This window comes from Typopeltis vanoorti, chromosome 20 (assembly GCF_054136105.1).
Source record: "Typopeltis vanoorti isolate ZY-2024b chromosome 20, IOZ_Tvanoo_1.0, whole genome shotgun sequence".
Classification (NCBI taxonomy): Eukaryota; Metazoa; Arthropoda; class Arachnida; order Uropygi; family Thelyphonidae; genus Typopeltis; species Typopeltis vanoorti.
Genome location: NC_143568.1, coordinates 21,896,031 through 21,913,046, shown reverse-complemented (window position 1 = coordinate 21,913,046; position 17,016 = coordinate 21,896,031). Strand labels below are relative to the sequence as shown.

Sequence of the window (17,016 nt, the reverse complement as noted above, 5' to 3'; positions counted from 1 at the left end):
GTTCCTCAACAACCAAGTAATCCTATGTGCAATCTTGGACACCTTAGCAATGTGTCCCCTGAACTTCATCTCGCTATCTACCAACACCTCTAAGTCCCTAGCCTCATCAATCTCTTGGAGTACTGTTCCATCAATGTAGTACAGAGCTGGTAATATTGAGAAGAAAAGAATTTATGTGGAATTATAAGGCAGGTTGTTATAATAATCTTAATCCACGTGTGATAATGAAAAGGGAAGTTATCACCAGTGCATGAGAAATAATTTTGATTATAATTTTAATTGTAACTCTCTAAAAAATTAAAATATGCATATTAATTAGTATTTACTGTAGACCTACTAACAAATTTACTTAAGTTTAGCTGAGGTAGACTAGTCTAAGATTCAAGGTCTGAAGTGATCTGGCCCTTGGTCAGGTGGTCAAGTTGGGTTTGGCCCTCAAAGACAATCAAGTTGTGCAGGCCTGCTCTATAAAATATACTTCAGATCAAGACTCTTGTTTTCCTGAAACTATGTCCATACAATTATCATTATTAGATCTCCATGGAGTCAAAATACTCATTGCAGGAAGGCCACAATCTCATACAACCTTTTTTCTACCCTTGTATTCTCTAACAACTTACACACCTCAATCATGTCCCCTCTCCTCCTTCTAGTCACGAGGCTCTTCAATTTGTATTCTCTCAATTCTTCATCATATCTCATCGTATCTCACATTCCAGAGGCTCAGTACCAACTTAGTGAATCTTCTTTGCACTCACTCACTCTAAGATATCGCCATTCCCTTAGGCCACACATGAACTACTGTATGCAGATCTGGTTGCCTGGTTTGATCAAGACCTTCTACAAGGGAACCATAACCTTTTGCTTCTGCATGTAAAGATACTCTGCATAATTGCCATAATACATTGCAATGTTATCAGAATTTTGGCAATGGTCCTATAAACTTCAAATCTCTGTCCATCATTTCTAGATCTCTCATATTTTCCATCTTGTTTGAAATTTACCTATGAACTGTATACTCTGAATCCCATCCTTGCCTACCAAATTTCAAGATCTTATACTCTGCAACATCAAACTGGTAGTTTTATTTATCTGCCCACTCACACAGTCTATTTAGATCATCATGTAAGGCTATAATATCTGCTCATACTTCTTAACTTTGCATTATCATAATCGTAAACAGTTTCATATCTCTGGAAAAGCCTATCTTAATATTATTATTATTATACAGGCACTTCCATGGTGCCTGAAGACTCATTGCTGGAGATCCAAACTATCTATACAATCTATCATACCTTTCCTTGAATCCATTAACAGAAAAAACACTCATAACTGACTCTGGTAACTCATTCCACTCATTCACAACTCTCCAAGCAAAAAACCTAGTCCTTACACTCCTACTAACTACATCTTTATTCACCTTCCAGGGATGACCTCTTGTTCTGGCCTCTCTAGCCAAGTGCTGAAACATTTCCCTTGCATCAATCCTATAAAACCCTTTAAGTAACTTAAATGTTTCTATCACCCCCCCCCCCATTTTCTATTATCAACCAACTTCTGCAATCCACACACACCATCAATCTATCCTATCTATCCTCATAGGGAACATTCCATACACCACTCACCTCTGAATCTTCACCAAAGCTTCCTCATCCCCAAGAAACCCAGGAGACCAGACCTGAGTACAGTAATTCAAATGTGATGTGGACGTATCAAGGCTCTATAAAGTGGAATCAAAACTTCCTTAAGTCTACTTATTTGTGTGTTCTTCAATAGCCAAGTAATCTTATGAGCTACTTTAGCAACCTTAGCAATATGTCCTCTAAACTTTTAACTCTGTCTAAAACCACTCCTAAATCTATAGCTTCATTCATTTTCTGGAGTACAGTTCCATTAATGTGGTACACAGCTTGTAATCCATTTATCCTAAAATGCATAACTTTACATTTCTCCACATTAAACTGATATCCATTATCTTTTGCCCATATTCCAGAGGCCCAGTACCAACTTAGTGAATCTTCTCTGCACTCACTCACTCTAAGATATCACCATTCTCTTGAAAACCAGGCAACCAGATCTGCATACAGTAGTTCATGTATGGCCTGATCAAGGCATTCTACAAGGGGAAACCATAACCTTTTGCTTCTGTATGTAAAGATACTCTGCATAATTGTCATAATACATTGCAATGTCATCAAAATTTTGGCAATGGCCCTATGAACTTCAAATCTCTGTCCACCATTTCTAGATCTCTCATATTTTCTATCTTGTTTGAAATTTACCTATGAACTATATACTCTGAATCCCATCCTTGCGGTGGCAGCCAGTGAAAATTTTAAGTGGGAGTGCTGCATATACAAAAAAAAAAAAAAAAAAAAAAAAAAAAAAATCTAATCAGTAACGAATTTATTAATAAATAAATTTACATATTAAAAATTACTTTATTAAAAATATTTCATCCTCACCACGAACAAACACCAATAATAAAAGTTTCGTATCAATAGCAATAACAAGCGCAAACGAATATCGGCATTAGATTGCAGTGCATTTGTTTCGTGTAATGATAATTGAAAAAATATAATTCTTTTCATATTTTCAACAGTGACACTTGTCATAATTCAGCCTTGTATCTATAATAAATAAATAATTATATATTATTTTAACAAAATAAAATAATATTGACAAAAAATAGATCACCATGAAAACGCACCAATAATAAACGTTTCATATCTCGCAGAAATAATGTGCTTAAGGATACTAAAAATACACTGCTTTGGGCAGTGTGGGAATGACGTAATGTGCAATGACAAGTGCAAACGAATATTGGCATTAGATCGCAGTGCTTTTGTTTCGTGTAACGATAATTGAAAAAATATAATTCTTTTCATATTTTCAACAGTGGCACTCGTCATAATTCAGCCTTGTATCTATAATAAATAAATAATTATATGTTATTTTAACAAAATAAAATAAGGTTTACAAAATATAGTTCACCATGCACACGCACCAATAATAGTTTCATATCTCACATAAATCACGTGTGGAAGGATACTAAAAATACACTGCTTTGGGAAGTGTGGGAATGACGTGACGTGCAATGACAAGTGCAAACAAATATCGGCGTTAGATCGCAGTGCATCTGTTTTGTAATCTAAAGTGTTAATCGAACAATTCCAATTATTAACTATTCAATCAATGGTAAAACATAAGCTGTAACCTTTAACATGTTGTATTGCATGTATATAATGTTTTAAGCACTGTTATTATTTATAAACACAAACGAAATTAAAATTTTTCATCTTTTCCTTGGGGGTGCTGCAGTGTCACAGTGCTTATGTACGGGCTGCCACTGCATCCTTGCCTACCAAATTTCAAGATCTTATACTTTGCAACATCAAACTGGTAGTTTCATTTACCTGCCCACTCACACAGTTCTATTCAGATCATCATGTAAGGCTACAATATCTGCTCATACTTCTTCCCAACTTTGCATCATCTATTAACTAATATCTAATATCTATTAACATAGGCTTATCTCTGGATAAGCCTATGTTAATCCTAAAATTCATAGCCTATTTAAATTGTCCTGCAAGCTCTCTGCATCATCATCAGCAAACAACTGACTATTCATTTCATGTTCTTTTCTATATCATTTATGTATAAATTAAGGAGTGGTAATCCCAGGACTGAACTTGGCAGCACACCACTAGTTATCTTGAGATTCTGCCCCTCCATATATTACTTTTTGATATCTGTACAGGCCACCCTGTTGTCCACATAGCCAGTATCATATTATTATTATTATTCGTGACACCTCCAAGGAGTCCGAAGACTCATCACGGGAGGACACCAATTGTACAACTCTCTGTCTCCACTACTACACCGAACCTCTACTACCAATCATCTACATCAGAAGCACCATCTATTGCCCACAACTACCACAGCTAATATTTTTTTGTGTGTGTTCTGAAAGGCTGATTTGTCTGTATAAGGGATGAAAAATCCGAGTTTCCGGGAGAAAAACCCTGTTACCTCCATATGAGATTGGCTAACTCACCTTCGATTGAAGAAGTCCATATTTAGGCCTTTTCCAATTAAATCCCCATTTGCTCTAATTTAAGTAACAGAGTTCCATGAGGTATTCTGCCAAATACCTTTGCAAAAGCAGAACCACTGTGTAGCCATTACCCTTATCCAAATCAGTTGTTACTCTATTATAAAATGTTTGTAAATTACTAATTCATGACTGATCCTTCACAAAGCCATGTTGCTTCTCGTACAGTGTCATATTCTTATCCATTCATTCTTGAATTCTCTTTTTGACCAATTTTAACAGTACTTTTAGCACTCCTGAGATACTGATTGGTCTATAATTTGCTGACTTTTCTCCTTAGATTACCCTCTACAGCATTTTCTTCTCTGCAGCCCATGCTTTATAATATTACTCATCCATCTAACCTGATTAACCCTCCTTACCTTAGGTAAACATTTACTATTGCTTCCTCTAGATGTCCCTTAACTATTTCCTGTGCACTACTAATATCCCTCACTTGCAGTGTTTTATTCTATGGTACAGGTTCAAACTTCCTCTTAAGAATGTAATAATCACCTGCCTTGTATTTTCACATATACCCCTTCTTGAGAGAATGCTCCTCATGCTTTACAATGTCCCAAGTCAGGTCTGCATGGTCACTTTTGTCAATCGGAGGTAATGTAGCCACCTTGGTTATGGATCTTGGTTATCATCCAAGGCGTCACTGTTTAAAGAATTTAATCAAGGTGACTTCATGCAGTGCAATGTCTGCAAAATGTATGCAGAAAGCAGCTGGAATTTGGTTTGAAGGCGATAGTGGTGGGAAAGAGTGCTAAAAATGCCATGAGAGAGAGGATTAAAATTGTGTCTCAGGTTGCAAGTCAAGGTAGTGGATGGAACTCAGAATATGATTGAAAATGTGTGTGATTTAATGGCAGTGAGATTAAATGTGATAAGATTAAGAGAGAGTAAAAGTGTTGAATGAAAGAATAGCATGACTGATGTCGAGAATGAAGAGTTGGCTGCAATGAGGGAGATAGCTTGGTTGCATGGAGTGATACACAGCATGAAGAGGTAGCTGCAGCGAATGCAGAAATGTTGGGTGAGTGGTTCGGCTGATAACAGAAAGAAAGAAGCTCAAGATAAGAGAAATGAGGGCTTGACCAAGACAGAGAAAAATCAAGGAGCGAATGTTGTACGGAGGTTCAATCATAAAAGATGTGGATTGACAAGAGTTTCACATCTTTCCAGGTGTGAAAATTAATGATGTTAGTGAGGCTATTAGAGCAGAAAAGGGTATGGTGAAAGAAGGTATGACAGAGCACAGCTGAGAAGGAGAGCCACAATAGTGAATAATCAATGGTTAGGTTATGAAGGAGGGGTATTGTGGAGTTAGTTGATGTGTGGAGTGAGTTTGATGGGTGAAAGGACTTATACAAGAAGCATAGTTTGCATCTGAATGGATGTGGTGTTTGGAGACTGGAGAAAGTATTGTTGAATGAAGTGAAAGTGGATGTGTAGAATCAGAGAAACTAGACCTTTAAGGGGGGGGGGGGCTGTTGAGTGGATATGCAGGCATCAGCGAGGCAGCTGAGTGTAAGAATGTGTATAACATGCCTAAGTGAGTACCACTGGTAACAAACCACAATGACATTGTTAGTAGAAAGTGTCAGGACAGTGATGCACCTAAGGGGCTTTTGCATAATAGTGGACACTTTATTTACACTAATGCCAGGAGCATTCAGAACAAGGAAGAGGAATTTTTAGCACTGGTTGGCTCATCCTGGCTGAAGGTTATTAGCATTATAATAAATTTAGTTTAATCCTTTATCCAAGTGTGAGCAAACAAAGTTTGCGCCTGAAAGTATCTTCAGGACTGGGGTAAGGTGATGCAACCCCAGGACGACTCCTCGCAAAGGTGGAGCAAGCTACTAACACTCCTATCTCAGTATCTCCCATAATGCAAAACACACATCCTTGCGGATATGTCTAATGTTATGCATTAAGGGAAGGGCCACTACCCAGACTAGTTTCAACCTTTATTGAGGTCTCTTCAGTGGGAGCCAGGCCCAAGTGGAGATACCAGCCAGAAGCATTAGCAAGGTCATCTCTACCTATAGGAGTTGCCAAATGGTGTGCCACCTTTTTAATAAATTACTCTGGATTTAGAGAAAGATGTTGAAGGTTTATTTTTCACTTGGTTAGAATATAATAAATTTAGTTTAATCCTTTATCCAAGTGTGAGCAAACAAAGTTTGAGCCTGAAAGTATCTTCAGGACTGGGGTAAGGTGGTGCAACACCAGGGCGACTCCTTGCAAAGGTGGAGCAAGCTACTAACACTCCTATCTCAGTATCTCCCTTAATGCATAACATTAGACATATCCGCAAGGAGATGTGTTTTGCATTATGGGAGATACTGAGATAGGAGTGTTAGTATCTTGCTCCACCTTTGCAAGGAGTCGCCCTGGTGTTGCACCACCTTACCCCAGTCCTGAAGATACTTTCAGGCACAAACTTTGTTTGCTCACACTTGGATAAAGGATTAAACTAAATTTATTATATTCTAACCAAGTGAAAAATAAACTTTCAATGTTATTAGCATTAGCAAGACATAGCTGACAGAAGATGACACAGTTAGTGGAACAGAATGTGAAAGATACAGTGTGTTCAGGGAGAATAGAGACAAAGAAATGGGGGAAGAGAGACGAGCGTTATTGATGACAGCTGATGGACTGTAACCAAAGAGAGTAGAAGTTCAATTGCAGGACAGTGAAAATAGCACATTTGAAGCTATCTGGTGTGAGATTGAGCACCAGCAGAACCAAACATATAGTTGGATGCTGCTATAGACCAGGGGATAAAAAAGATGGAGATAGTATGCATCTTTACTAAATAGCTTAAGGAAATTACAATTTATACTAGGATATACATTAAAATAAATTTTAATACACTTCTAATATTTTGGCAACGTCATGTTGCCATTTTCACAGGAACTTAAAAACAAGACATGTGCACACAAGCACAGCAAACAGTAAATGAGGATGAAGCAGGAAGCTACTATTCTTTCTCCTAAAAGTCCTGATGGTGCCCCCTAGCTTCCATCAGGCAATGTTGGTATTCTTGGGCGATTGGGCTGAAGTTCTTCTGATGTAGGTTTTCCCAAATTTGTGGCGGTCTCATGCAACCAAATTTGTTGAGCTTTGGATTGTTTCTTAGGGCTGAGGCTGATTCCACGAAAAGCCTTTCATATTTGAATTTACTACGGTGTATTATTGTGGCTTTCTTCCATAGTATTCTATGACGGGTATCCAGCGAATGGTCTGCAAGACCAGAGTGGCTGTATTGATGAAACCGGATTTAGTCCTTGTGTTCTGAAATTCTGATATTAGCTGTCCTGCCTGTTTGGCTAGCTGCAAGGGACCTGGTATACACCAGGTAGGTCTAGGGAGTGGGGGGGAGGTTGGTGTTTATTAGAGTGGATAAGGGATGCCAATTTTTTATATGGTCTGTAACAAGAAGTTAAGTCATGTTTTTTTTAGGATTTTTGTAATTTTTTTCGAGGTGCCTCGGATATAGGGTATGGTGATGGATTTAGAGTAATCCTTGTTGTGTGTGTGTGTTGGGGGAGGTTATTGGTTTCAATATTTTTTGGATTTTTTTGAGGGTAGCCATTGGCTGAGAAAGTGTTAAGAATGTGGTTTAGTTCTGTGGTTAGGGTATTGTCATTTGAACAGATAAGTTTAACCCTGTTGTGTAGTGTCTTAATGACTCCATATTGTTGTGTGTGTGTGGGGGGAGGAATTGTTGGTCAATGTATCTGCCTGTATGGGTGGGTTTTCTATAGACTGAGAAAACCAAGGTTCCATCAGGCTGGCGGGCAACTAGCGTGTCTAAGAAAGGAAGGCAGCTGTTTTTTTCTTCTTCCAGGGTGAATTTGTTTCTAGGGTGTTGGTTGTTTAAGTGTGTTAGGAAGGAGGGGAGTGCATCGGATCCATGTGGCCAAATAGCGAACACATCATCAACATAGCGAAGCCATATGGTTGATTTTTGTGGGGCAGAGTTTAAGGCTTTCTCTTCAAAAGTCTCCATATAAAAGTTGGCCAAGGGTGAGGAGCACCACATGGCTCCGATGCACTTCCTAACACACTTAAACAGCCAACACCCCAGAATCAAATTCACCCTGGAAGAATAAAAAAACAACTGCCTTCCTTTCTTAGACACACTAGTAAGGTTATGCATTTTGGGGTGAAAAGATTATCAGCAGTATACCACATTGGTGGAACCATATTCCAGGAAACTGACGAAGCATGAGACTTGGGAGTGTTAGTCAATAGGGAATTAAAGCTTAGGGAGCACATGGCAAAAGTGGCTAAAGCAGGTCATCATATCACTTAGTTACTGAAGAATACTTTGATGAGCAGAGAAAAGCAGGTTATTGTTCCTCTTTATTGAGCCTTGATAAATCCCATCTTGACTACTGGGTGCAGATCTGGGTGCCAAGGTTTCTTAGTGATGGGGAGGAGGTGAAGAGGATCTAGAGGCAAGTGACCAAGATGGTGGCAGGTCTATGGAATGAACTTTACAGGAACAGGTTGAAGATTTGTGGGTTACAGAAACTGGTTGTTAGGTGGAAAAGGGATGATACGTTTGAGATAAAAAATACTGAAGGGTTTTTACAAGATTAATTGAGAGGAAATTTTTCAGAACAGGACTGGTGGTGGGAGAACTAGGGGTCATCCATGGAAACTGAGCAAGGGTGTTAGGACTAGGTTTTTTGCTTGGAGAGTAGTGAATGAGTGGAATTGGTTGCCAAAGTCTGTTGTGGGTGCTATGACTGTGAATGAGTTCAAAGCAAAGTATGATAGATATTGCACAAATGTTGGATAGTTCTTGACATGATATTTAGGGCCTCCCTCAATGAGTCTAAGGACACCATGGAATTGCACATAATAATAACTCCAGTTCACATGGCAACAGTCTGATGAAGGCTCTTTCCAGTATCAACACAACAATATCCCTGTCCAAAAAACAAGATCCGTGTAGAAATAGTTGATGAGATGTGTCGAAGAATTTGACTGGTCTGTGCAGAGCCCAGATTTTGACCCCATTAAACACCTGTGAGAAAAATTGGAATGCTGATTGTGAGCCAGGCCAAACTGTCCAGTTTGTGACCGACTGGAATGGAAGGGAATTACTACAGCAACATACCAAAATCTAGTGAAAAGTCTTCCTAGAAGACTGAAGGTTGTTATAGCAGCAAAGGGTGGACCAACTCCATATTAAAACCATTTCATATTAAAGTGAGAATTAGGATGTGCAGGAGTCCAGATATTTTTGATTAGAAAGTGTACGCAAGCAGTTTGCTAAAACATGACTTCCCCTTAATGCTAATATAATAGTGAATACTGATATTATCAACTCAATTCTGAATTATAACCTCTTACGAAACTTTCCAGCACCTTGACCAGAATCTCAGATACACAGAATGTCCTATAATTTGCAGTCTCAGTCATCTTATCATCCAGGTGAAAAGTGAAACGATTTGACTGTCTTTCTGTTCCTTCCAAACTTGCCCTCTAGAATGTCATGTTAAACAGGTGTGTCTAGAGTGTCATTAACTCCCTGGGGCATTTCCTTCAAGAGAATCTGTGATATTCTGTCAAGTCCTAATGAGTTATTAATATGGAGTTTATTTCAGTTTTCAGATACCTTCCACTCACTCACTATTTTCTCCACTATACCGTCTATGCTCAAGTTCCTCATGATAACATGTTCATGAGAATGAAACATCCCGATAAACTGCTCACTGAATATCTCAAGTATATTCTCTGCAGCAGTTACCAATCTACCAGCCTTATCCTTCCATAATCATTCTTTCTTGAACTGTTACATGTCGAAAGAAAAAAAATTGATAGGTGGGTGGTTGATGGAGAGATATCAAAGAGTGGTATATTCAGGAGTGGAGTCCAAAAGACGGCCTGTGACTAGTGGGGTGCCGCAGGGTTCTGTTCTTGGACCACTGCTGTTTAATCTGTTCATTAACTATATAGGGAAGGATCTAAGTGGAACAGTTCATTTGTTCGCTGATGATTGGGGAGGGCGATAGTGAATGCAGAAGATGTCAAAGTCTTGCAGGATGACTTAGATAGATTGGAGTTCTGGGCTAAGGAGAATGGATGTCAATTTAATGTGACAAAATGTAAGGTTATGCATTTTGGGGTGAAAAGATTAGCAGCAGTATACCACATGGGTGGTATATTGCTGCTAATCTGTATACTGTACTCCAAGAGATTGATGAGGCCAGGGACTTGGGAGTGTTGGTGGATAGGGAGATGAAGTTTAGGGGGCACATTGCGAAAGTAGCTAAATCAGCTCATCAACTCACTTGGTTGGTGAAAAATACCTTAACGAGCAGAGACAAGCAAGTTATTGTACCTCTGTACCGAGCCTTGATAAGACCTCATCTTGACTACTGTGCCCAGATTTGGTCACCTCGGTTCCTTCTTGATGGTGAGGAGGTGGAGAGGATCCAGAGGCGAGTGACTAAGATGATAGCAGGTCTATGGAATGAACCATATGAGAACAGGTTGAAGATTTGTGGGTTGCAGAAACTGGTTGATAGGCGGAAAAGGGGAGATGTGATTGAGACATTCAAATTGCTAAAAGGATTCTATAAGATTAATTCAGAGGATATTTTTGAGATCAGGACTGGTGGTGGCAGAACTAGGGGACACCTATGGAAGCTGGGCAAGAGTGTGGTTGGCAGTGGTGTTAGAGCTGGGTTCTTTACTTTTAGAGTGGTAAATAAGTGGAATAAGCTGCCAGAGTCTGTTGTGGGTGCTAGGACAGTGAGCGAGTTCAAGGCAAGGTATGATAGATACTGTGAGAATGTCGTATAGTTGTGTGGACATGATGTTTAGGGCCTCCCTCGATGAGTCTAAGGACTCCCTGGAGTAGCCCGAAAATAATAATAATAATAATAATAATAATAATAATAATGCTCCAGGATTTTTCTTGGGTTGACTGCTTAATTTCTGCTTATAGTGCACCTCTACTGTATTTACCAATTGAGTTATCTTCAAGGCCTGCTCTTTGTACTATCAAATCGATTACCTTTCATTTTCAGTCATCCATTTTGCTTCTACCTTATTAAGGCTTTTCACTTTTGGAATACACTCAGACATTGCTGTTGTTAAATATCTCTTAATCATTGTCCAAGCAGCATCTGTCTCCTTTTTGTCCAACTCCTCTTTCAATGCTAGTGGTCCCATTTGTCTCCTAAGTTTTTCATGATCACTGGCCTTGTAGTTCTGTATATATTCTTTCCCCCAAAGTAGTTCTCACATGACTAACTCAAATTCAAGTGATTACCACATGGTCATTCATGCCAAAATGGTAGAGACAGACACTCAATTCATGATTTGCATTGCCTGGTGATATGATCGGACAGTTGTCCTTCAAGAACTCAAGAAATTCATTCTCCTTATTCCCTTATTGTACATTACCATACTGGGTTATTTCTACAGAAAAGCCAGTGGGAACATAGAATTATTCAGGATGCCAACATAACATTTCATGTCTATTTTCTAGGCCAAACAAGGAGAAGCATCCCCATACCACAACACTATTGCTACCACACTTACAGGATGACAAATACAGTGAGATAAAAAGACATTCCCCAGGCAGTTGCTGAACACATCCATCTGATATGAAGAATGTTTATCATGATTTTTCACTCTATACCCCAGTATTCCAATGGTCTATTATCCAATCCCATCCCATCCAGAGAGTTGATGTGAAGCATTTCTTTAGGATAATGTTGGTCAAGCATGCCATAGCTCTTTCATGGAAAGAGAAGGCATGGAATTTAATACCGACATTCATTGGCAAAAGACTCTACAGATGTAGATTATGGGAATTTGGTTGAGAGAATCAAATGATAAATTTATGGAGTTTATGTCACTGTAACTCTAGATGAACTTAAGTTTCTTGATAACAATAACAACAATTTTAATACTTTTGTAGACAGATTAAACTATTTTTGTTATATTATTGTTGACAATGATGACAAAAACTTAATAATCTCTTCCCAGCTTATTCTGTGGAAATGAAAAGAGTTGGCACAATAAAAAATAGTAGAAAGATTTGGTTGATAAGATATCAAATGGAACTGAATTTTAATCTTGTCTTTTATTCTCCTGCCTTCATTTTAGTCTTATTTGGGAACATCTAATCTTATTTAGAAATTTCTAGTTGCTTGGAAACATTTTCTGCATAGATGGAAGGAAAACTGAGGGGGGGAGGAGCAAAGAAAAAAAAAGACAAATGATATGCAAATTATATGAGAGAAAAGAGTGATCTACATGCCATATTTACAGTGTTGTTTCACGCACTGTGAATATGGCATTTTGATATGCACCTTCTATAAAAGTAAAATAAAATATTCTAAATAAAAAAATAAAGCACTTACCCAAAATAAACTCCCACATTATATACCATTGCAAGAAATCCATAAGTTTTTAAGTCTTCTGCAAATCCACAAGCACTACATAAAAAAACAATAAAACAAAAGAAAAGAATAATATATAAATTATTATAGAGAAATGTTGAAACTAAGAATGTTGCCCACAGAAGTGTTTTGGCAATGGGAAAATTAAGGGATCTGCACTGTGAATTGCTGGAACTTCCACTCTATTCCCCAGATTTGACTCCCTCTGACTTCTATCTCTTCCCAAAACTAAAACTCTTCCTTGCTGGTCAGCGTTTTTTTTTTTTCGAATCAAGAGGTGATTGCAGCTGTAGAGGGGTATTTTGCAGATCTTACTGAAAACCACTACAATGACAGGATAATGGCGCCTGGAGCATCGCTAGAATAAATATATTAGTCTTAAGGGAGATTATGTTGAAAAATAAAAATAATTTTGAAATTATAAATTACTTTTTTTCATTGTTAGGCCGAGAACTTTTCAGACCAATCTTTTACACATCCATGAGGTGTGACAAATTAATTCCCGGAATGGCTGCATAGTGTTGCCCGTGTGGTGATTTGGTTGGAGTTACATGAGTAATTGTGTTGGTACTTTTTTAACTCATGTGTGTGAATCTCAAACCGATGGAGCCATTTGCTAGTTGGCTATTGCAAAAACAATAGAGAACTGCATGTAAATTTTGGCATAAAAATGTGTGATTGAAATTTGGAGTGGCATGTTAAGAACAAATTTTGTGTGAAAATCAGCAAAATTGTTACTGAAACATTGGAGCTGTTGCAGAAGCAACATTAACAACATGGCATATGGTGTGGATGCTCTGAAAAAGTCGTGTCTTCGAGTGGCATAAGAGATTCAATGGTGGGCAAGAAGATGTGAACAACGACTCCAAAAGTGGGCAGCCAAAAACAAAAATGAAGGATGCAAATGTGAACAGAGTGCAAGATTTGGTACAGTTTGACAGACCATGAATTAATGGCTGATGAACTGCAAATGAATCGAGAAATAGTCAAGGTAATTTTGACTGAAGAATTGGATATACAAAAGAAATCATGACAATGCATAAAGCCATTGATTTTTCTGGCTAAAAAATCAATTACCGAATTAGGTCATCCTGCTTATTCACCTGACTTAGCTCCCCGTGATTTCTATCTTTTTCCAAAATCAAAGACTGCACTAAAAGGACGAAGATTTTCTGATACCCAGCATAATGTGATAAAGGAACTCACGAGTATTATGGAAAAAGAGTTCCAGGCATGTTTTCGAAAATGGGAACACTGTCTAAACTAGTATATAAATGCACAAGGGTATTACTTCAAAGGCGACAGTAGCCACTCATGTATAGTTCCAAATGTAGGTTTATTACAGGTGCATTCTGGAAATTAAATTGTCACACCTCATATATCAGGGGCATATGGGTGTGTAAGGTCTGAGGTGGACTTAATAGGAATATCACTGATATTATATTTTGCATTTATTTATTAAAGATGCTCCCAATTATTTCCTGGCTTTGCGTGATTCTTAAAATGAAAAACAATATACTAATGCTTCATGAAGAGGATGCTTTTTGACATGTAAATATTGCATCACATTCATGTTAACAGTCTGGGTGTGCAGTCACAAATACGGATACCTTTGAGCCCTTTGAATAGACGTACAGCGGATGGTCAAATTCTGAGCATTCCAGTGGTTTTAAACCACTCAGAAGGTGAGGCAGGGTGTGCACTGAGAAATAGCACCCAGAAATCAGTGACTGTGATTGGCTGTTGTGTCAACCAATCCAATCGAACACTGTCATTTGTCATGACAGTGTTCAATTGTCAAAACCGGTCAAATGTTTTGCATGCATGAAGTGTGAATGGACGTGTTTAGGACACAGATATAGACAAGTTTTTAATATATAATTTTTTATAAATAATTTATAACTTTTTTCCCATATTTACGATAGGAAACAGTGTTGATGATCTGCTGAATGTCCATTTTCTGCCAGAGATTTCACGGATTGCATGATGATTATAGTCAAAGAAGGTTGGAACTTGCGTATAAATAAGTAAAACAAGCAAGTTATTTCAGCCTTTCTTTGGTTCAATCCAGAAAAATAATAATTTCTCAAATGATTACTTATTACGATTTTTATGTGTATTATATGGCTGTATTTAAAAATCATATCAAAATTGAAATTATTTCTGTCTCACTCTAGTATTTGCCAATGATAATCTAATCTCACCACAAAGCATAAACTCTTTGTGCTCCTCACATAAACAGCATGTGTGAAGCACAGCTATTGTTCAATTGACCTTTATGCTTTCCATACTTAAAATTATAATAAATTTAGTTTAATCCTTTATCCAAGTGTGAGCAAACAAAGTTTGCACCTGAAAGTATCTTGAGGACTGGGGTAAGGTAGCACAACACCTGGAAACTCGTTGCAAAGGTGGAGCAAGCTAACATCACTTCTATCTCAGTATCTCCCATAATGCAAAACACATCTCCTTGCGGATATGTATAATGTTATGCATTAAGGACATTATGCATTATTTGACAAATCCTATAGGTAGAGATGACCTTGCTAATGCTTCTGCCTGGTATCTCCACTTCTGGACTTGGCTCCCACAGAATAAAGGTTGAAACTAGTCTGAGTAGTGGCCCTTCTCTTAATGCATAACATTATACATATCCGCAAGGAGATGTTTTGCATTATGGGAGATACTGAGATAGGAGTGACGTTAGCTTGCTCCACCTTTGGAACGAGTTGCCGGTGTTGTGCTACCTTACCCAAGTCCTGAAGATACTTTCAGGTGCAAACTTTGTTTGCTCACACTTAGATAAAGGATTAAACTAAATTGATTATAGTCTAACCAAGTGAAAAATAAACTTTCAACATATCTAAAATTATATTAATTGATAAATTAAAATATTCAAAATTATCCTACAATTAATTGCATTGGCTCAAATAAGAGTGCCTTAGGCACTCTTAATTCATACATCAATAAAAATGCAATTATACCGTCAAACTGATGAATTTTGTAGAGTGGGTTGCATAAGCCACATGACAGCACACCCAACCTAAATGGGCACATGATGCCACTGATATATATATATATATATATATATGTTACCGCTAAAGTTCGAAAGCCGTTAATGTGCACATTACCTAGCTAATCTGCAGATTAACTGATTTGCTCCGTTAATGTGCAGAATCAAGAGTTTCCGCATTTTACCTAGGTAATGTGCACATTAACGGCTTCCCTATCGTTAAAGTTCAAAAGTTTGTTTCTCTCATTTCCTTTCCCTACTCCTTCCCCCTCTCCCTCCACTTTTAGTTTGGTTTTTTAATAAGTAAACATAATTTTATCCTATGTTTTCAAATTTATTTCCTTAATTGTAATAATATTTTAAACCGTTTGATTCTTTGTATTATAGTTTTTTAATTGATTGATGATTGATTGTATCAGCTAATTTGTTGATTGTTTGATTGTATTAACTTGATTCTTTAGATATCGAAAAATAAATAAATAACATTATGTGTACAGAAACATTGCTGTTGTTCCAGCAAAGATCTTATTTTCACTTTAACGAGTGCCTAGTAGGTAATGTGCAGATTATCTAGGTAATTTGCAGATTACCTAGGTAATTTGAGAAATGAAACAATTTTCCGCACGTTAACGGATCACCCTAGTTAATCTGCACAATACCTAGATAATCTGCAGAATAACTGATTTCTGCACTTTAGCGGTAACACATATATAGTAAATTTGAGAAATATGAGCGGTAACATATATATAGTAGAGTGGATTCCATAAGCCACATGACAGTACACCCAACCTAAATAGGCACATAATGCCACTGATATATATATATTTATATGTATTCAGAGTTAAAAAAGATATATGTGGAAATACAGAGCAGATGGTTATGACCAATTGAAAATTGGAGAAGGAATAATAGAATTATACAGGCATGATGGGTTGCATTTGAATGGCTCTGGAGCGATTACACTGGAGAAAGTAATGCTAGATGGAAGTGCATGTAAGTGCAGTGTGTGATGCAAGCAAGATATCAACAACCTTTTGTATCACTTCTGGGTTTGGTTCCTCCCACAGATGAGACTTCAATAAAAGTCGAAACTGGTCTGGACCCTTCCCATAATGCATAACATTATACATGTCTGCAATGATATGTGCATTGCATTATGGGATACTAAGGCAACTGATGTGAAGTCATTAGCCACTATATACAAGTAGCCCAGTTGTGGAGTTACTTACGGCACAAACACTTGAGAATAAAGGATGAAACCAAGAATATAATTTCTTGGCATCTTTAATTTCAAGTTATAAAATAATATATGATGTATATTGTACGTTACATGATTTGTGTGTATAAATTATGGCCTAAAGTAATGTAAAGGAATCGATACATGTTTTAAGAAAATTTGTTAAATAATGATAATATTAGTAATGCTAAGTGAAGAGACAATGAAGCAGTATAATCCTACT

General features: G+C 37.5%; 1 protein-coding gene across 3 annotated transcripts in view; it reads right to left on the bottom strand.

The window, feature by feature from the left end:
• LOC150095276 (MFS-type transporter SLC18B1-like) overlaps positions 1–17,016 on the bottom strand; it is a 545,110-nt gene that overhangs the window by 28,901 nt on the left and 499,193 nt on the right. For all 3 annotated transcript variants that reach the window (XM_090410476.1, XM_090410480.1, XM_090410477.1), the window contains one exon: positions 12,505–12,579. In XM_090410476.1, coding sequence (XP_090266602.1) covers positions 12,505–12,579 — 75 coding nt within the window. The remainder of the gene's footprint in view (positions 1–12,504; positions 12,580–17,016) is intronic.